At 44.7% G+C, this 21820-nt stretch overlaps 1 protein-coding gene across 9 annotated transcripts in view; it reads right to left on the bottom strand.

The window, feature by feature from the left end:
* LOC139239204 (heterogeneous nuclear ribonucleoprotein L-like) overlaps positions 1-21820 on the bottom strand; it is a 60798-nt gene that overhangs the window by 15526 nt on the left and 23452 nt on the right. The window contains exons 7-16 of one of the 9 annotated variants that reach the window (XM_070867856.1): positions 13116-13175; positions 9192-9508; positions 8264-8388; positions 7942-8143; positions 6788-6845; positions 5088-5108; positions 3290-3310; positions 2128-2148; positions 712-766; positions 207-227 (exon numbers count right to left, since the gene is read on the bottom strand). In XM_070867856.1, coding sequence (XP_070723957.1) covers positions 207-227; positions 712-766; positions 2128-2148; positions 3290-3310; positions 5088-5108; positions 6788-6845; positions 7942-8143; positions 8264-8388; positions 9192-9508; positions 13116-13175 — 901 coding nt within the window. The remainder of the gene's footprint in view (positions 1-206; positions 228-711; positions 767-2127; positions 2149-3289; positions 3311-5087; positions 5109-6787; positions 6846-7941; positions 8144-8263; positions 8389-9191; positions 9509-13115; positions 13176-21820) is intronic. The other 8 variants (XM_070867847.1, XM_070867852.1, XM_070867849.1 and 5 more) reach the window with 8 other exon arrangements.

The following is a 21820-nucleotide window of genomic DNA, read 5'->3' as shown; positions in this document are numbered from 1 at the left end:
TCACTTCGTACCCAATAAACCAGTTAACAATCCATGACCCACACACAATGCCCCATCTATGGTGTGTGTGATTAGGGGGGGGGGGGGGGGGGGGGAAAGAGGGGAAAGTTCAGGAATTTCTGCTGGGCATAAATACTTCCAAAACTCAGGTACCACCGAGAGGAAAGCAGACAATATTTCAGAAGGAAAATGAAGTTGGGTCCTACCTTGATTTCCTTTTGATCCAGCTGAAGTAGGTTGGAAAATGCCAAAGACCATGAAAGAGAGCACAAACATTTAGTAAATTGCAGGCTTTCCACCTTAAGCCCAACTCCTAGAGAATTCATATGCAACCTACACACAACTCTAGTGCCAGGCAAGAATGAGGAATCATTCCTACTAATGGGACATTAGCAATGCTCTCGCTAAGGTGCGCACAGTGATCTGAAGGGGCCTGCCCAGGCCGCTCAGGAATTTGTCACTAAACCCTTCTTGCTCATTATTGACCCGAGATAGTGAAGATTATTGAAAGCTGCATCTATTGAATTAATTTGTAGGCAACACCCATTTCAGAACGTAAAACCCGTGCCCCAACAAATGCAGGGATACACACCCTCCTCTGTCATGTATTTCACCATCTTGCAATGATTATAAGTATGCAACTGTAACTCATGCATACTGTACCTGTACCCTTGTAATACACACCCTGACCACAGGGAGTGAGCTCCTCACCTGGGCTTCCAGGTATGAAAGGGGAGGTCCCACCCAGGATCAACACTCTTCAGTCCTGGAAATAAAGTGAAGGTCACAGAGTGACTGTGTCTGATATATCCATGCCTGGTGTGAGTTTGTAACAAGGTGCAGAGACACTACATCCTCCTCATCCCAATGGGAATCCGCCCGTACACCAGTTTCCAGTAGCACGAATTAAATGTTTTATAAAGTGATTAGTTGCACGACCATTTTCATGACCTTCTGTGCATGCGCGGGTAGTGGAAACTGCCCTGCAGAGTGAGGGGGAAGAGAGAGAAACGGAGAGCTACGGGGAGATCGGAGGGAGGGAGCAACAGATTGGAGGGAGGGTGTGAAAGGGGGGAAATCGGAGGGAGTGGAGAGAAGAGGCGGGGGGGAAGAGATAGAGTACAGAGAGCGCAGTGGGGATGGTGGAAGAACACGATCCAGTTCTAAAGGAGGGTTGAGAATGAGAAGTGATCTAGATGGCAAGACTGGATGAAATCCGGAAGTCACGTCACTGTCCTTATTCACTTCATACCCAATATATCTGTTAACAATCCGTGACCCAAACATAATGGCCATCTATGGTGTGGGAGGGGGCCGGAGAAGGTGGAGGGAGGTCAGGAACTTGTGCTGGGGGTGGGGTAGGGGATAAGGTTAGGAACTTGGGTGGTGAAAGGGTGGTGAAAGGCCGGAAGTCTTTGGGGGGGGGGGGGGGGGGGGGGGGAGGTGGGCATTGGGGAGAAGATCTTCACCAGTGAGAGTGAGCCCGGTCTGTTCCATAGGAGCTCTGAGCTGTCTGAAGTCAGCAGTCAGAATGGCTCGAATTGCACTTTGCAAAGAGAAACTGCTAGGTGCGTCTCATCTTCCAAGGGGACCAAATCAGCATTAAGGGGGCCCGGTCAGAGCTTTAGGTCAAACAAATAAATGAATCCTTTACAAATAGTAAATCTTTTATTAAAGCTCTGAGTTAACCGGATTAAAATTTACATGATCAGTCGTCATCTGTAATCTGCCACAACCTACTTCCATCAGGTAAATACAGGTACAACGTCTCAAATCCCCATGCAGATTTTTGGATTTCAGACAAGAAAATCAAGAGCATACCTATGCTACCGAGACAAAGTACTAATGGTGGCGTGCGTCAGATCAGGCCGAGGGTCATTCGCAAGGCTCGCACGCTATTTAAGACATAGCGGCGAAGCCGATAACTAGTCCGGCTGCCGATTTTTGGACAATAATTCCGGATTTTATTTTGCTGAATATCAAGTGTTATTTTTCTCAAGACTGTTCAGTTTTCGAATAACTATTTTCTGACAGCTGGTTTTGAGACGCTGTATCTGTACTTGAAAATTCAACTTCTACTGAAGAAAAGCAGACAATATTTGAAAAAAAAATGAAGTTGGGTCCTACCTTGATTTCCTTTTGATCCAGCTGAAGGAGGTTGGAAAATGCCAAAGACCATGAAAGAGAGCACAGACATTGTCAATTGCAGGTTTTCCAGACCCCCCAAACACCCAGAGAATTCATATACAACCAATAGCACATAAACTGTTACACACAACTATAGTGCCAGGCAAGAATGAGGAATCATTCCTACTAAAGGTGACATCAGCAATGCTCCTGCTAAGGTACACACGTGCCCGCCCGCAGTGATCTGAAGGGTCCTGCACAGGCCACTCAAAAATTTGTAACAAAACCCTGCTTGCTCATTATTGACCTGAGATCGTGAAAATTACTGAAAGCGGCATTTATAGAATTAATTTGTGGGCAACACCCATTTCAGAACGTATATACCGTGCCCCAACAAATGCAGGGATACACACCCTCCTCCCGATGGGAATCTGCTCTTACACCAGTTTCTAGTAGCACAAATTAAATGTTTTATAAAGAAAGTGATTATCTACACAAACATTTTTGCGTCCTTCTACGCATACGCGGGTGGTGGGACCTGGCCCTGAGAGAGGGAGGGTGGGGAATAGGTGTGGTCGGATCCTGGGCGGGGGGGGGGGAGGAGGAGAGAGAAAGAGTGGGAGAAGAGAACGGGTCGGTTGGAGGGATAGTTTGCAGAGAGGGAGATCGAAGGGAGAGGCGGGATAAAGAGGGGAAGAGAAAGAGAAAGGGGCAGGGAGGTCAGGAACTTGGTCTGTGGGGTGTGGGGGAGTCAGACACTTGGGCAGTAGAGGCCGGAACCTCTTTGCGGGGGGTGGGAGTAGGTCTTAACCCGTGAGAGTGAGCCCTGTCTGTTCCAAGTGAGCTCTGTTCTGTCTGGAGTCAGCAGTCAGAATGGCTCGAAATTACACTTTGCAAAGAGAAACAACTGGATATGTTTTATCCTCCAAGTGGACCAATCAGCACTTCTCATCAAAGGAGCCTAATCAGAGCTTTAGGTGTTAGAAATAAACTTGTTCTTTACAAATAGTAAATATTTATTAAAGCAATGAGCTAATTGGATAAAAATTACATCAGCTGTCATCTGCAATCCATCACAACCCAGTTCCATCAGGTAAATAACTCAAATACCAGCGAAGTAAAGCAGACGATATTTGGAAAGGAAAATTAAGTTGGGTCCTACCTTGATTTCCTTTTGATCCAGCTGAAGGTGGTTGGAAAATGCCAAAGACCGTGAAAGAGAGCACAGACATCGTCAATTGCAGGCTTTCCACTGCCACCCCCCGCCCCCCCCCCTCCCCCGCCCCCACTCCTACCCCAAACCCCCAGAGAATTCAAAAACAACCTACAGCACGTAATCTAGTACACAAAACTATAGTGCCAGGCAAGTATAAGGAATCATTCCTACTCAGGTGACATCAGCAATGCTCCCGCTAAGGTGCGCACGCGCCCGCTGCAGTGATCTGAAGGGTCCTGCCCAGGCCGCTCAGGAATTTTGTAACTAAACCCTTCTTGGTCAGTGTTGACGGGAGAGCGTGAAGATTACTGAAAGCTGCATTTATAGAATTAATTTGAGCGCAATACCCATTTCAGAACGTATTTAAATACCGTGCCTCAATAAATGCTGGGATACACATCCTCCTCCCCATCCCGATTGGAATCCGCCCTTACACCAGCTTCCAGTAGCATGAATTAAATGTTTTATAAACAAAGTGATTATCTGAACGAATATTTGTGTATCCTTCTGCGCATACATGGTTGTTGGAGAACACCACCGCAGGCCGGGACTATAAATAGAGCTGGAGCGTGGGCCCTGAAACATCGTGGCGGCGATGAATGAGGGTACGGGGCTTAGAAGAGCCGAGGGCCCAGGGGCAGCACGGGCCAGCCCACACTGCGATATGTGCACGCACTAGGTTCGTGCAGGATTCCAGTCGTCCTGGTTAATCCTTGCCACTGGATAAAGGCCTAGCTCTGTCAAGCCCGTGTAGTGACTGGTGTGCAACGGTCACCACACGTTAAAAAAGATTGACGAACAGGCATCTTCCACCCCCTCAATTGGAGTTCAGGACTGGAACGTCGGATCCGTCATTGAAACATCTGTGAACGCGTGTGGAAGCAGGTCATCCTCGTTCGAGGGACCGCCTATAATGATGATGATGGTTGTTGGGACCTGTACGGAGAGACGGAGGAGGAAATCGGAGGGAGGGTGAGGGAGATCGGAAGGAAGGAGAGGAGACCGGAGAAATAGAAAGGGGGAGATTGTAGGGCGGCATGGGCAAAAGAGGTGGAGATCGGGGAAAGAGGAGGTCAGGAACTCATGGAGGTGGGGGAAACAGTAGAGAGCACAGGGGGATGGTGGAAGAACATAATTTAGTTCAAAAAGGGGGGGGGGTTGAGAGCGAGAACATGATCCAGGTGGGCAGACTGAACGAAATACAGAAGTCATGACACTGTCACTATTCACTTCATACCGTGACGCGCACACAATGCCCCATCTATGGTGCCGGGGGGGGAGAAGTTCAGGATCTTGGCTGGTGGGGTGAGGTCAGGGACGTGTGCTGGGGTGGGGGTGCGGGGTAAGGTCAGGTACTTGGGCGGTGGGGGCCGGAACTTCTTTGTGGTCTTAACCCGTGAGTGTGAGCATGTCTCTTCCAAGGGAGTTCTGTTGTCTGGAGTCGACAGTCAGAATGGCTCGAATTACACTTTGCAAGATAAATTGCCGGGTGTGTCTTATCCTCCAAGGGGACCAATCAGCATCAAGGGGGCCCAATCAGAGCTTTAGGTCTTACAAATAAATGCGTCCTTTACAAATAGTAAATCTTTATTAAAGCTCTGAGCTAACTGGATTAAAATTACATGATCAGCTGTCACCTGTAATTCATCACAACCTACTTCCACCAGAGAAATACTTCAAAACTCAAATACCACCACAAGGAAAGCAGGTGATATCTGGAAAGAAAAATGAAGTTGGGCCCTACCTTGATTTCCTTTTGATCCAGCTGAAGGAGGTTGGGAAATGCCAAAGGCCATGAAAGAGAGCACAGACATTTTGTCAATTGCAGCTTACCCCACCCCATCCCCCTCCACTGAGAATTCATACACAACCTACAGCACATGTAAGCTATTACAAAGTACGATAGTGCAGGGCAAGCGTGAAGAATAATTCCGACTACAGTGACATCAGCAATGCTCCTGCTAAGGTACCCAGAGTGATCTGAAGGGTCCTGCCCAGGCCACTCACCGGCTTATATACTGTAAATACTGCACATGCGCAGAAACTTAAAGGGACCGCGTATTAAAAAGAGAGACAGCCCGCAAAGCAAGCATAGCTTACAGGGGTCATTGGGCATCAGGTCAGTGCACTTTAAGAGAAACGAATTTACTAAGATAACACGAAAAGAGTCTCTTTTGTTAGGTTCAATTAAAGATCCTAATTCTTCCATGCTCATGGGCTAAAATACAGCAGCATCTGCCCTAAGTGGAATGCAGATAGCTGCCTTAATTGGTCAGTAGATGCACTGCAACAAATCTCACTTCAGTTCTATTGTATTTGCTCCATTAAAGTGCATGGACACAGAGCCCTCTGTGTAGCACAGAAAAGACTAGAGGGGAGGTGCACTGAAGTTCCCCTTTAAAAACATTGACAGGTACATTTATGAACTGAAAAATCTGAAAAGTCCTGAGATACCCATTAAATATTCATTTCTTTTAGATTCACAGAAACTTACAACACAGGAGCCCATTCGGCCCGTTGCACCTGTGCTGACTCTTCGAACAGTCGTGCTGAGTCCCACATCCCCGCTTTTTGTCCGTACCTAGAAAGTTGCTCATCCTCCAGTACCTGTCCAACTCGTTTTTAAAATTATTTATGGAATCGCCTTCCAGCACCTTTTCAGGTAGAACGTTCCAGATCCCAACAACTTAGTGAAAACATTTTAGTTACAATATAAAAGTTTTTGTACCACCGGGTTCAAATAACAAATCAAATCAAAAGAGTGATTGAGACTGAAGATCAGTGTCCCAAGATTAGTTTTGAGATAGTAGCTGTTATATAGCAGCCAATAAGTACATTAATACATTAAGTATACCAGTCAGACCCAATGGAAAGATAGCAATATATCTCGTAGATAACAAAACACGGCTAGGAATAGAAGCGTATAGCACAGAAGGAAGCCATTCTTACATGACTATACTCCTAACAGCAGCTTATATAGCAGATTGGTACCTTTATTGTTTCCTGTAAAAGAAAAAATAAATAAAGCAATATGCTTGAATGTGGCACCAATGCTTTGGATCGATCACAAATGATTCTCACCAATATCACAGCATAGCAGACAATTTAAAACCGAAGTGTGGGAGTGTAAAATTTAAAAATGTTGAATGTTAGAACACTAACAGTGCATTCTGTGAAAATTTCATGCACCCGCCTTCAACATTCCCGCTAAGCTGCGTGGTCTGGAGGTCCCGCACAGGCTGTTTACCGGTTTCTCAGTGGGGAGTTACACGCATGCGAATATTTTGAACGGGCCACGCAGCCCGTTAAAGGAACCATGCGGCCCAAAAATTAGGGGGAACATTGCCCGCCATCATTCCTCACGTTTTATTGAAATCCGAGCGACTGCACTGCTCTAAGGTTAACCCGAGCTATAAAAAGGAATTCTCAGAACAAGTCACTTACTTTTCCCACTGAAAAATATAATACTTTTAGGCTTCTTCACAACAGCTTTGTCGGATATCTGGAAATAAAGTGAAAATTAACCAGGCTCGTCTCTGCAGACATTCAGTAGTTGTGTAACGGACACGACCCAGGAAATAGGGACATGTAGAGTAAACAAACACTAAATACAAAGCACAAATACAACTGCACTTTAGTCACCCTACCTGCTCAGTAGAGGCACCGCTTGTTACATCCCAGCCACCCTTGCACTTAAATTACTCTGTCTCCTGGAGCAGTAATTGACCCATTTTAGGGTGCGAGAGAGAAAAGGAGAGATCGCCGCCCACCCAAACAGCTCATGGGTGCAGAAGTGTGAACGCAAGTACCACCGTATTAGAAAGCATGGGCAGATAAAGACTCAGATAAAGATGGATGCAGCCCTGGGAGTCTACACCATGAGACTCCAGACCCCATGAAATCTCATGGTTTCAGGTCAAACGAGGTCAAGGAAATTTCCTGCTGGTATATCCCTGGGGGAAGTTCGGAGAGAAACAAAGGCACCAAATGTACTCTGGGTTTATTTTTCCATGTTAAGGTCCACATACCAAGAGACCTTGGACCTGAAGTCCATTTAATGTTCATTTGGTTACAATGTAAAAATATTCCTCCCTCCAGGTTCAAACAACAAATCAAAGAGCGAGGAGACCGAAAGTCATCATTCTCCAAGATTAGTTTTGCGATAATAACTATATTTAGCAGCCAATAAGAACACTAATACTTGGAAGTACATCAGTGAGAAATCTAAGGTTGTGATCCTTTGGAATTCTCTGCCCCAGAGGGCTGTGAATGCCCAGTCATCGAGTATATTCAAGACTGGGATTGGTAGATCTTTGGGCACTAAGGGATGAGACGATACTGCGGGAAAGTGGAGTTGATCAGCCATGATCATATTGAATGGTGGAGCAGGCTCGAGGAGCCGTATGGCCTACTCCTGAACCTATTTATGTTGTTAAATCTCAGGAGGTAGCATAATGGCCCAGTGCAATGGTGCGCCATGGGGCTGGGGACTTTCAATCCAGTGCTGCTTGGCATCAGTAGTTTTGAGACTAAGATGTTTCTAAGTGGGCGCCTGCTGCCTCCACAAGGGAACAGGGGGAAAAATATTAAATACAAACCTGATAGAATACATCTTCTGTAATGCCTGGAGGAGCACTGAAGAAGTGTAGCATGTTGTTGGGCTTCTGGATTCGATTTTTGGCAGCTTGTTTCATATTTGTGAAGCGGTTGTTTCGGTTAGTTGAGTAATCCTTGAAACTACAAGAGCCATCATCTAGCTCAAAGGACTGTCCAGGAACGATTACCTTCTGTTTCGACACACTGCGGGAGAAAGTGGGGAGGGGCGGGGGGGGGGAGCGGTGGAGAGGAGAAACAATCCTCAGTAACACGCTCACAAATACCAGGCAAAATGACTGGGTCCAAGAACCACAGTTTTCTTACCACACGTTTATATGCTGGCCAAATAGAAAGTTTTCAGTGTTGAGGCAGGTTAGGGCTCTGTCAACTGCAAATCCATCCCCCATCTCCACCATGGCAGCTCCAGGTTTGCTTTTCAAGAATTTAACCTGCAGATACAGATTTATAGTCTTTAATGCACAGTTGAAATGGGCTTTAAGAAACAGCCTAAAACTGGAACTCTGGTACAGTTACTGTTAGTTACGTTACACCACACCTAGGGAGGGGAGAAGTCAGAAAAACATAAGGAAATTTGAGCGCAAAAGCTGACTTCAAGGTTCTCTCAACATCGGGCCAACATTTATCCATCAGCCCTCGATAAAACAATGTGGTTGTGTCTCTCATTTGTTTGTAGGATCTTGCTGTGTGAAAATTGGCTGCCGCATTTTCCTCAACAATATCCAGCTTCAAAAGCAATGTTTCCCTCCTTTAAGGGGCTGCGTGGCCCAATCGCGTGCACCCGCGAAATTTTACATCGGAAAAGCCCGTCTCGGACAGCGTGACCACCCAGCTTAGAGCAAGCGTTGTTGAAAAGTACGTCTCTATCTATCACAAATATGCCCAAGATCACAGATAGGATCAATAATTTAGCTTATATGATTCCATGGCAGTTTTCTGCAGTTGTAAATCGAGATGTCGCAGCAGTGCAATTTTGAGACTCATTTTAAAGCCTCCCAAACTAATAATGGAACTAAAAGAGGCGGCTATAAATCAATCAAAATTTCAGACGTTTGAAAAGCCACCGTGATGGACACAGAGACCAGTACATAGAAAATAGGTGCAGGAGTAGGCCATTCGGCCCTTCGCGCCTGCACCACCATTCAATATGATCATGGCTGATCATGCATTTCAGTACCCCATTCCTGCTTTCTCTCCATACCCCTTGATCCCTATAGAAACAATACAAACATACCTTATGCACGTTGCCGTAAAGACAGAAGATGCTGAACACTTTGTCGGAGTTCATCTTCTTCATATCTAGCCCATAAACAATCAGCACTGGACTATCAGCCAGAGGACCGTAATCGCCAAGGGGTGGAGGGGGTGGCGGTGGCAGTGAAGAACCATATGGAGGTGTGTAGCGCCGTGAAGGTGGACCCCGACGAGGACCTCCCACTGGAGGTGGCGGCGGAGGAGGACCCATTCCCCGGCCTTCGTAATGATGTGGAGGAGCATAATCGTCATCTTCATCATAAAAGCCGTGGTATGATGAAGGAGGGTAACCATGACCTGGCCAAAGCAAAACAAATACACGGTCAGAAACACAACTGAAGCAAGCAAAAGAATATGCCAGTTCAAGATTAAATACGGAGCTGGTGGTCTTGCTCCTCTTGGGCGATATGACTGGTTCTTGGGAATCACATGATCACTACTGTGCATCAGCTTGGCTCAGTGGCAGTAATCGCGCCTGTCAGGTGGTCATGGGTTCAAGCCCCACTCCAGGAGCCGTGCACATAATCTAGACCAATGTTTAGTACTGAGTGATGTGCTGAATTGCCAGAGGCGCTTACGTTAAACATGCGCAGGTAGCAGTAAAAGATCCCATGGCACTTGTTCTCTCTTTGAACAAGAGCAGGCAAGCTCTCATAGGCAACTTTTACACCTCAACCAATTAACTGGTCATACATCTTGCTACTATTTGTGGGAGTACACTGGTTGCCTGGTTCTCTGAGCAACAATGCCTGCACTTTACAGGCAATTCATTGGCTGCAAAGTGATTTGGGGTGATCGGAGGACATGCTATAAAAATGCATGTCCTTTCTTATACATTTGATCATCCATACCCTCTTCTGAGTGATCCACAAAGCACATGCTTAGCTACATCAAACTGATCAGAGAATCAATTCACAGCAGAAGATAATCATTATGGTCCCACACCAAAAGCTGGGCATTTAGGCTGAAATAACTAGCTATTTAAAAGTGAAAATTTTAACCAACTTCAAGCATTTAAAAATCTAATTCTTAGTGAAGTTTTAACTCAGCTGAAGGTCAGGCCATTGTTCAGCTCTAGGCTCTGAACAGCCCATGCGACAAAATGAGGAGCTGCGGAAGTTATCTAATTGAGAGGCAGACTCGATCTTCCACAAATCAACATCGATATCCAATTGTTTTTTTTTAAAAAGGCATTCCAATGTATGTATAATGAAAATTAGGTTGATTCCTGGGATGAGAGGATTATCCTATTAGGAGAGATTGAGCCTATACTCTCAAGTTTACAAGAATGAGAGGTGATCTCATTGAAATATATAAGATTCTGCGGGGGATTGACAGGGTAGATGCTGAGAGGTTGTTTCCCCTGACTGGAGAGTCTAGAACTAGGGGTCACAGTCTCAGGATACGGGGTCGGCCATTTAAGACTGAGCTGAGGAGAAATTTTCACATGCTGTGAAACTTTGGAATTCTCTACCCGAGGGTTGTGGATGCTGAATTGTTGAGTATATTCAAGGTTGGGATAGATCTTTGCACTCCAGGGGGAAATTAAGAGATGTGGAGATCAGGCACAAAAGTGGAGTTGAGGTCGGTCAGCCATGATCTTATTGAATGGTGAAGCAGGTTCGAGGGGCAGTATGGCCTACGCCTAATTCTTATGTAAAATGAAAAAAATGTAAGGGTCTTAGTAATCTTTTATCATACTATTTTTTGGAGGAATTGAGTGCCTAGGGATATTTTTGGGCCTGCTGGTGGCCAGTTTAGAGAGAGAGCAACTCGTGTACATTGTACACTGCAAGGAGAAACTACACTGTCGGAGATAACCCATTACACTACTTTATGGTTTATTAAAAGTATCTTGAGACTACAAGAAAGTCCTTCTGACAAATAACACTCAGTGGGTGGTACTCTCATCTGAGTCAGAAGGTTGTGGATTCAAGTCCCACTCCAGAGACTGGAGCCCAAAAATCGAGGCTGACACTTCAGTGTTGCACTGTCGGAGGTGCCGCGTTCCGGATTAGATGTTAAACTGAGGCCCCGTCTGCTCTCAGGTGGACGTAAAAGATCCCATGGCACTATTTCGAAGAAGAGCAGGGGAGTTATCCCCCAGTGTCCTGGCCAATATTTATCCCTTGATCAACATCACAAAAAACAGGTTATGGTCATTATTACATTGCTGTGTGTGGGAGCTTGCTGTGCGCAAATTCGCTGCGGCGTTTCCTACATTACAACAGTGACTACAATTCAAAAGTACTTCATTGGCTGTAAAGCGCTTTGGAACGTCCCAAGGTTGTGAAAGGCGCTACATTTAAGACAGTCTCTCTTTCATTTTTTTTCTTTCACATCCATTGCCAGTAGCGCAGCAGTGAGTGATGAGGCCAGTGAAGTCTTCTTTTGCCTTTTTCAGGTGGAGGGTTAAAAAGGAAGCATTAACGCAAGAAAGGACCCGTCAGTCAGTTTTCGATCTTTCTTCAAAATGACTCCTGCAATGGCTCAGCGTTTTTCTCCATTAAGCAGATAAGTGATGCAGATCACACGTTCGATCCCTGCTCCGTGATGAGATAGCATATTCCGCCCCCTTCCCACCCTACCCCATGGAAACTGGCCTTACGTATATGATACACTACGACAACAGGGCAATGAAGCAATATCTCACACACAAGGCTTTCCTGTGCAAATATTCTGCCAAGTCATCAGGATAGCCACCACCCAGAGAGCTCAAAATGGAGATTCCACTAATGGTTAATTTGATGAGGATATACCAATCATTTGGAAAATGACCAACTTCAGAGCATTGTGGGCCTGAGTTTGAAAAGAGAAGCCAGGAGTTTTATAATGATTGTACAGACTTAAAAGATTTGAAGTGGAACTGAGTTATTGATACAACACGTTATTCCATGGAGTGGTAGGGCAGTGTGCAAGATTTCATCCAGTGGCATTAGCAAGTCTACCCACACTCGACATCATCATCATAAGCAGTCCCTCAAAACGAGGATGACTTGCTTCCACGCCAAAAAAGGATGAGTTCACAGGTGTTTCAATGCAGGTCCTAATATTCCAGGTCCTGAACTACATCCTGAAGGGTGGAAGACGCCTGTGCGAGGATTTTTTTAACGTGTGGTGGCCGTTGCACACCAACCACCACACGGGCTTGACAGAGCTAGGTCTTGGTCCAGTGGCAAGGGTTATCCAAGACGACTGGAGACCTGCTCTCCCGCATGGATCTAGTGCGCATACATATCGCAGTGTGGGCTGGGCCCGTGCTGCCCCTGGCCCCGAAACCACGACTCTCCTGGGCCCCGATCACATCCCTCCACAGTCTCTCGCCGCTCCTGCTGTATCTGCCCACGCTCCAATCACCAACCTGCACCTTGATGACGTCACTCCTGCACCAGCTCGCGCTGCTCCCTGAAGTGGCATGCCTGCACGCAGCTCCCAGGCCGCCTTGGTATACGTAACTACAATATGCATGCCCCACACACACACACACACACACACACACACACACACAAATACTATTATAATCAGTCAAACAAGCAATATTCAGACCTGACAGTAGAAGGATACATTGCTACTGGCCACAGCCAATAGCAATGTCACACTTGGCAATGACAATGATATAAACAATTCCATGTTTTGATTGTGACTTTATTTAGTACAGACAGATTTTATTCCTTTCCTGGTGAGGTCGGGCAAAATCAGAATGAATGTCTGGGACGCAAACACACAAGCCTCTGGACGTGAAGCTAAAGCTATTGCGGATAGCTGAGTATGCACACGTGTTTAAATTCAAGATGGAAAGAGGGATTGAGTGAGTGCATTTTGCACTTGAATTGGAGCAACAAAAAGATAGAACACTCTGTTCTGACATTTTTCCCGCGCACGATCAGAGCAGATCATTACTCACCAAAGCCAGATGGAGCATCGCCAAGTAAGGCTGGCGGTCTTGAACGCTTGTTTGGGGCGTCTGGAAAAGAAACAAAAGAAAGCTAACGACCAAGAAGCATCAGGCATGAATAAAGTATTAAAAATTGTCACGCACGAAGTCCCACTTTCAGAACTAGATTAAGTAGCTTTCCCCAAGCATGTAACAGTAAACAGAGTTATCAGAAGTCAAGTTAAAAAGTATATACACAATAAGACCATAGTTTGCACAAAAGACAGAACTAATACATAAATGAGTCTACTTACAGCATTGCAAGGGCACAAGGTCCAAGTGAACATTATCTTACCACTTTTATGCCTCAACAGCAACAAATGGCAGTTTGAAAGATGGCTCTCCATCAAACATACGGTTGCAAGCAGATTCGACACAGGCTTGAAACTTCAACCCTGCATCATACGTTTTACAGTAAATGAACACCATAGAAACAAAAGATTGCAATTAGAAAGAATTCTCTACACAGCATTGTTCTTTATTTGCAGTTCAAAAGCTTACACCACACAGAGGAAATTACAGAAGAAACGCATCTTTAACATTTGAAAGATTGCAGGTCAGAGCATGTGAGAAGTGACTTTTTAAAGAAAAGCTGTCCTTCTGTATTTGAGCCCTCAAGTTGCAGCATTCCTAACCCGCTGCCAGTTCATTGGGAAGTTTGTGTACACATTTCCCGCACTGGTGTCCGTTGTATAAAGTGAGCAGTGTCTACATATATATATTTTTTAAACTAACTAGTGACAATAGCTTATGCAAATGTAACTGCTCCCATACAGTAGGCAGCAGACATTGGAGGCCATGAACAGGCTCCAGGGAGTAAAATGCAATTTGAAACTTGATCTGTACATGTACACAGAATGATAATGTATCTGTGTTGCTAGTCGACAAGATTTTTTTTTAAGATAGGGTATTAGCTCCAACATTTGCCACTTTATAATGATTAAACTTGGCCAGTGACCATACCTGCTATAAGCTTGTTGAATTCAAGTTCAGCCAAACCTAAACTACAAGATCAGTTTAGAATACACAATTTACAGAAGTTTGCAACTGGGTGAGCAGAGTCCACGGGGTCAAACTCCTGTCTGAACTTAGTTTATTTCAGCTGAGACAGTGGCAGGGGACAATTAAGCTTCAGCACCCTTTGGGCAGCAGGAAGAATATTGACCAGGAGTCTCACTCCCCGCAACCTCTGCTTGAAGCGCATGGACGTTGGGTGAGGACAAGGTCAGGCTTGGCAACTACGATGCCCATGCAGTTGAGTAGCCTGCTGACATTCAATGCAGCTTTCAAGGCTCACGCACGAATAGCTGCTTGGGCAAGATACCCAAGTACATTCCAAAGCACAGCAAGTCAAACACAAAAGTGGGGAGCAGAGAAAACTGGAATGAGGAACGTATACCTCACTGAACAAGTATCTCCCTCCTAGACTTACCAAAGCCCAAGGGACTTGGCCCACGAGGGGGAAACTTTAAAAATGTTAAATTATTAAAGATGAGCCACTACTCCCACTATCCAAATATCTTGTGTAAATATAAATGAGGTAAAATATTAAACAAATCTTGACATCGCATTAATAAAATCAACATTCCCATGAGGACATGTTATTAAAATGGTCAAAAAGCCCGACTTCACGGGACAGTCAGAGGAGCAGTTTGGAGCAAGAGGCTGGAGCTCTGGGCAAATCAAAAAAAGCTAGCCACTGCAGCAGCAGAGGCGAGGGGGCGGAGGCCCGGGGGGGGGGGGGGGGGCGGGGGGAAGGGAGAGTGCGGCAAAGATCGGGGGTCGGAGGCCTGGAGCGGTGAGGGTCGGAGGCCGGGAGCGGCGAAGGTCAGAGGCCAGGAGCGGCGAATGTCGGAACTGAAGAGGAGGGATGAGGCATGGAGCCCAGAAGTGGAGCAGCATGGACAAGACCAAGGGAAGGTGCAGCGCGGGGCAATAGCGAGGCTGTGAGGCTCACATTGCGCACTATGAATTCCACATAGAGAGGTCCTGTGGGAAGGAGGAAGGAAGGAGGACAGTAGGGGTATGTTTGAGTTTGTGTGTCTGTATTGGCACATGCAGCAGAGCCTGGTCTCCAGTCATCTTGGATCCCCTCGCCACTGGACCAAGACCTTACTCAGTCAAGCCCGTGTGGTGGCTGGTGTGCAATGGCCACCCCACATTAAAATAATTCACGCACAGGCATCCTCCACTGTTTAAAATTAGTTCATCAGTCAACTGAGTTCTCATTTTTAGTGTGGAAGCAAGTCATCCTTGACCCCGAGGGACTGCCTATGATGATGATGAAAATGGGTTTAGTATTTCTTCACATCCGTCTGCACTATGCTGCTCCCCAACCTCCATTAAAGGAGGGAGATACACCATGTCTGCTCAGTGGAGCCCACGTTCCCCATTCCACAGGAGTGCTCAGTACAATCAGGGCTCAAGAAGTACATTTTCGTTAAGACAGTTCTATATTGGAGAACACATGCCCAGAACTGTTTGGCTGAACTATCGAATTCAGCTCAGGCATTCCATGGCCACTGCTGAACACTAGTCTGTGTAGTTTAAAAGAGGCTAGATAATCTCTTAAAGCATCTTACAAGACAGAAAGTACTCGGGGCCAAATTGGGGATTACCAATGCATAGTTAAGAGTCGCTAACAGTTTGGTATTTCAAAAATGGAATCCGGAGCAGTTGACACGTTACATATATAGATCCCAAGTGCCAACTTGTTGTGAGGTCCTTCCCCCTCAGTTTGGTCTTGTAAGGCACTCTTGAAAATTATATAGTCCCATTTAAATCAATAAGGGCAACTAAATGCTCAAGAAAGAAATCCCTCGGAAAAAATGCCAAGAGAAATGATCCCAGAGATCAAACAGGATGCTGTTTATGTATCCGAACAGCTCGAGACATGCAAATGCCACTGGAAAGAGAAATACCCACGTTTGACAGAAAAAGATCAACCCCTGTCCGTACGTGACCGTGGTATAAATGGACGTGCACGATTTAGAATCTCGGTGGATTGAATATGTATAAGCTGAGGCAGCTCAAAGAACAGTGCAGTTAAGTGAAAATCTGGTAAAGCATTCGGAACTTGAGGTGGCAGTCACTGTTCAAAGCATGTATAGACGGACAGAGCTTCAACATGAAACCCACCACTAGTGACACCGTGGGATTGGAATAAAGACATGCATCTACTTCTGTGTAGCTTGCTATGGGAGCACCATGCACCTTGTTTCTTTTATGCAATGTTATCTTGGGATGCACAACACACATGCAGACGGAAGCGTTCCCATTCCTGGAATCTGAGCTACACAAGGTTTGCTGAAATTAGACCGAAATGGGAAGGCCAAAGGCCTTATAAATATACTGCATTTCTCAACAGAGCATAGATTTGGAAAGGTTAATTTTAAGCCAGCCTGAACATCAGCAAAGTTGAAAGAGTCACCATTACTAGATAAAGATGAAGCTTTTCAGCAAAATACAGGAACCTTGGAACATTACAAGATCCATCCCTTCCTGCAAAAGATAACTTCATTCAATGTATGGCTCACACAGCAATTTGGCTCCATTGGCATCTATGACCCTCCAGTACCCTGCCCTGGTGACCTTTCTATGCAAGAGTCCAGAAAGTGACCATTTTTCCTTTGCAGATTAGGATGGAAAGAAAAAACCCAGACCAGTTCTCATCAGCTATCTTGACACATCGAAATGGGCTCCAGCACGGAAAACTGTAACACTCCCACTATACAGACCTTATAAATATATACTGCATTTCTTAACAGAGCAGAGATTTGGAAAGGTTCATTTTAAGCCAGCCTGAACGTCAGCAAGGTTGAAAGAGTCACCATTACATGAGGCTGCTCAGAAAAATACAGGAGCTTTGTATTCTCTCTATCCTTCTTCTCCCTTTTCCTCTTTCGTTCCTCCTGTGAAACCCCCTCCCTGTTTTACATGCTACTCTTCTATGTTCCAATCCTCCCATTTTTAATTTTTCTCATTATGACACCCATTGCCTCATGCTTATACCACTTAACCATCACCTATTTGCCACATAAGCACGTTGCATGTTGCTCTATTTCTTTTCTTACGTGTGTGTCTGTGTTCCGGTCACATTCTGTCTCCTTTGTAAATACTACTTCGGAGGTGAAAACCTGTTCTCTCCGGGTGCTTCCCGTTTCCAGATATTCTTTGAGCTACATAAATGGGCATTGTGGCACTGCTTTACACAAGTATACAATTTTTGCTACATTAGTGACTATACTTCAAAAAGTACTCTATTGGCTGTAAAGCGTTTTGGGCCATCCCGAGGTCATGAAAGGCACTACAGAAATACAAGTCTTGCTTTCTTTCAAGTTTTAGATAACATATGAAAGTGTTTACACTTCGGCTTAAAAATAACTTCCAGCAAAATAGTAGCCAGCTGATGTATGGAGAGCAGAATTGTTGTTTAATGCACCCTACTTTCGCGTGGACATTTAAATAGGACTTTCAAACCTTGGTTCTCAAACTACATTGCATAAAAAGGGTGACATGCTGCCCATGAGCCACACAGAAAGTTTATCAAAAAATTTAACCCAGAGCACAAAAAAAAAGAGACAGGGTTTTATCAAAGTTCCGACTGTTGAGTTCTTTTAATGTTTAGTTGCCCTTGAGATCTCCTCACATACCCTTAGCACTGACTGTACCTGCTCACAGATGATATCAGAATGACTTCTCCTGCAGAAGTGACTGGTTGTCTGGCTGTAGAATGGTCTGCCCAGTGGAAGGAACTGGTATCCTTCACAGATTCTGTATGATTGGAGTATTTAGTGCAAAATAGCGTTCTGTACAGGTGGAAAAAAAACTTAAGAAGGCCGAGTCTCTGTGCACGCCAGGTAGAGTGAGAAAGTGTCACTTTTTTTTGATGTTGTTGCAGCTAACAGGGAAAAGAAAGCTTTGTAGATGAATGATTTCAGTGTCTTCACCTGGTTAGAGGTTGGTGAGGTAGGTTATAATGTAAAAGAGGGCATATTTTGAGGTGAATTATTCAGGTATTTCATGGTCTCGACAGCTTGATGAGCATCCTCATTCATTGTGTTTTCTTGTGAGTACAGTGGTGATCACATGGATCATTTCTCTCCCCCTCATCCTTTTGCACAGTGCTAGCTATGTGACAACTTGTGCGAGCAGTCCTCGTCCAGCGACGGTAACGCCCATCGTTTAAAAAGTGTGTATACAAATCTTGTATTTGCAGTCAGTGAATAGAGGCTGTTGAGGAAAAAGCTGAAGGTTCGCTGTACGAAAAGGTTAAGCTTCCAGCAACCTTCGATTTCAGGTTAGCACACTGGGAATGGCTGGCATGTCATAAAAATCCAAGATTCAGCACAACAATTAGCGGAAACAAACCAGAAACCACACTGGGACCTCGTTTCCAATTGCAGGGAAGTTTTCAGTGAAGGAGTACAGGATCTACAATATTAAAAGGGGCACTGTGGCTGTGCTACAAACCTCTACCACCCGAGTCTACAGTGACCGATTAAAGCTCATCACTTCAAAGAGAACACAATAGCTGTGTAATCCCCATTTAGATTAGCCTTCCCAGTCTCTAGATTGCCGGAAATCCAGTTGATTCAAATTAAAGAGCAGTGTAAACAAGGTGATCCAGACCCAGAGTACGTGGCACACCCCTCTCTGCAGAGAAATGTTCAACGTTCCTACGGCATTAATGTGATGATTTTGTTCACTGAATGAATCAATCTAGATGGGGCAGATTTAACGAATTAAACACCACTGTATGATCAGTATTATTGTGGGAACATGGAGTGGAGAAGAGCAAGGGAGGGTGGGAGAAAGAAAGAAACGGAATTTCCTCGTTCACTTCTTCAGGCATAGTAACAAAGGACAGACATGAAAATAGCATTATACATACATTAATTTGTCGATTATAATTTCACCATGTAAGGTTCTTGAAAATGACTGTCTATGGGTTAAGTGTGAACACAGTAACATAAAAATATTGCAGCCGCTGTGCAGAATATTTACACTTGGAATAGCAATGAGGTGACAGGTTAATGCTTGTACAAATTAACAGCTAATTTTGGACAGGAACCTGGAATCTGTCAGGATAATCTCTGCTCAGATTTAGTGAAAAGAAGCACTTGAAGAACTGAGGTGACATTATTCACAGACTCACAAAATGCATTCCCTCACTTCACAGTTATTGTTAAACCCAGACAGTAGCCAGGTTGCGAATCACTAAATATCTCTACATACAAGAACAACGTTGAGGGGGGTTAGATACTGTAGGGTCATTTTATTTTGTAACAATCAATTGCAGAGGACTTGGAAGCTTATTAATTAGTCTCAGATCAGCAGATTTGTCAGTGATCTCGAATACTGTAGCAGCAAGTCTGTGCAAATCACAAATGCAAAAGAAATATCACCCCAGAGCTACTGGCTATCATTTTAGGATTGCAGTAAGCTATCCACTAACTTTACAATACAGAATATGTAGGGAGTGATTATAAGGCAGGTATCTGACAGACTCATAATATAACAAAGAGACAAATTTAAAAAAAAATTAATTCACGGGATGTGGGGTTGCTGGGAAAGCCAGCATTTATTGTCCGCCCCTAATTGGCCTTGCAAAGGGGACGAGCTGCCTTCTTGACAACCGAGTGACTCGCTAGGTCATTTCATAGGGCAGTTAAGAGTCAACCACATTGCTGTGGGTGTGGAGTCATATATAGGCCACACCGGGTAAGGACAGCAGATTTCCTTCCGTAAAGGACATTAGTGAACCAGATGGGTTTTTTCGACAATTTCGGTAGTTTCTATTACTGATACTAACTTTTCTTAATTCCAGATTTATTTAATGAACGATTTAAATTCCCCAGCTGCCATGGTGGGATTTAAATTCCTCGCTGGATCATTAGTCCAGGCTCTGGATTACTAGTCCTGTAACATAACCATTATGATACCTTTCCCGGTCAAGTTGAATTAAAATCAATGTAATATGTCAAACTTCATGAAGTGACTTTGAGTCTTTTTAAACAGCAAACTGGTAGCAAGGTAAATAGCCAGTGCATTGCATTAAAACCCACTCTGAAGACTTAATTTGAAACTGCATCAGATAATCGAGGGGTAAATCAACCATTTATTGGGAAAATGTATTAGAGAGATATTTTATAATGCATTCCCATACATGAAAATGTTTAGGTTTCCATGAAGTCATAACTTCATCACACATATTGATCAGATCAACAATTCACAATAATCACATTGTGGGCCCCAGTGAGGTGTGATAATAAATAAGAGCTAGAAACCACAGGAGACAAATCATTGCAGAGTACAAAACCAAACTGACTCGGTGGTTAGCCTGAATCTATTTTGAGGAGCTCAATTCCTTCCACCCACCCACCCCCCAGCATTCTGAGTGCAGTGTTGTCACTAGGGATTCAGTTGAACACCAGTGAGTGTGACATGTTTGTACAATCCCACTTTAAACTGTGAAAAACACCCACTACAATTCTGCCCTGCCGAACATGGGTGGCATCGACAGAACATTACGAGCTGCGCATTAGTGTGAAGTATTGGTGGTTACAGGCCTGTCACTGGTGGTAGTCGTGATGAGAGGAATCTGAGATTATGAATTAAGTGTCTCGCTACAAGCCTATTAGCACAAGGTATGTTGGTTTGAGTACAGTTTTTACCCCTAGTGACAACACCCGAGGGAGCAAACAATGCTGTGTTTTTACATATGGCTCATTGCTGGTTGGGCCACTGCAAGTGCTGTACAAGTAATTCAAAGTCCACATCTGTGCAATGTCATTAAATTCACCTGACATACTGTTTATTTGTGAAGATTCAAATGACGATAACTTGAAAGAAAGCTTAAACTGCAGATAGTGTGGGTGCCCCAGTGCTTGAATGACGGCTACAATATCACCTTGCTCACACCAATCCTAAACTACGTGCCCAAAACGTGGCAGGTCTGGGTGACCCCATTTCCAACATCAAACAGACCACCAATATTACTCTTAAACCAGGGTGCTGGAAGCTTAGCTGAGTGTAGATTCAAGATTTAACCTTTGACCTCCAACCACGATTGAAGACTTGAGGGCCAATGCAGTGCTAATTAGATATTAAACTGCAAAACAGGGGACAAGTAACAGTTACATTAAATGTGCATGTGGAACAAAGATTCAGCATTGCTTCCTGCTCAATCTAAAACTATAACTAACCAGTATTAATCTAAAGGATTAATAGCATTATATTCCAGGACTGAAAGAAATGAGATAGGACAACCAATCAGGCGGCTTCTGGTGTCTCATGAGGAAAAGGCATTGCCTTGTGCGAATCTGCACCCATGACCAGGAAGGCTGAAGATTCAATGGCTGATTTGTGCTGAGTTTGTCTTCAGTCAGGGCTGAAAAATTAGAGCTGGCACCCAATGTTCCCTCTCATTTTTATTTTAGGTGCGTGGTCCCTTTAACTGGCTGCGCGGCTCATTCAAACTTTCGCGCACGCGCGGTTTCTTCAATGTAAAAGCCGGTGAGCGGCCTGCACGGGACCTCCAGACCGCTGCGCAGCCACACAGTTCCCGGAAACATTGCTGGCAACCAAGAGTTAGAAAAGCTGTAAAAAGGCCAGTCATCTCATTCCTGATTGCTAACCGGTACGTACAAAATGGGCAAGAAAATGGAGTCAGG

Source organism: Pristiophorus japonicus, chromosome 26 (assembly GCF_044704955.1).
Source record: "Pristiophorus japonicus isolate sPriJap1 chromosome 26, sPriJap1.hap1, whole genome shotgun sequence".
Taxonomy (NCBI): Eukaryota; Metazoa; Chordata; class Chondrichthyes; family Pristiophoridae; genus Pristiophorus; species Pristiophorus japonicus.
The sequence above is the reverse complement of the archived record's forward strand: the minus strand, read 5'-3'. Positions and strand labels throughout refer to the sequence as shown.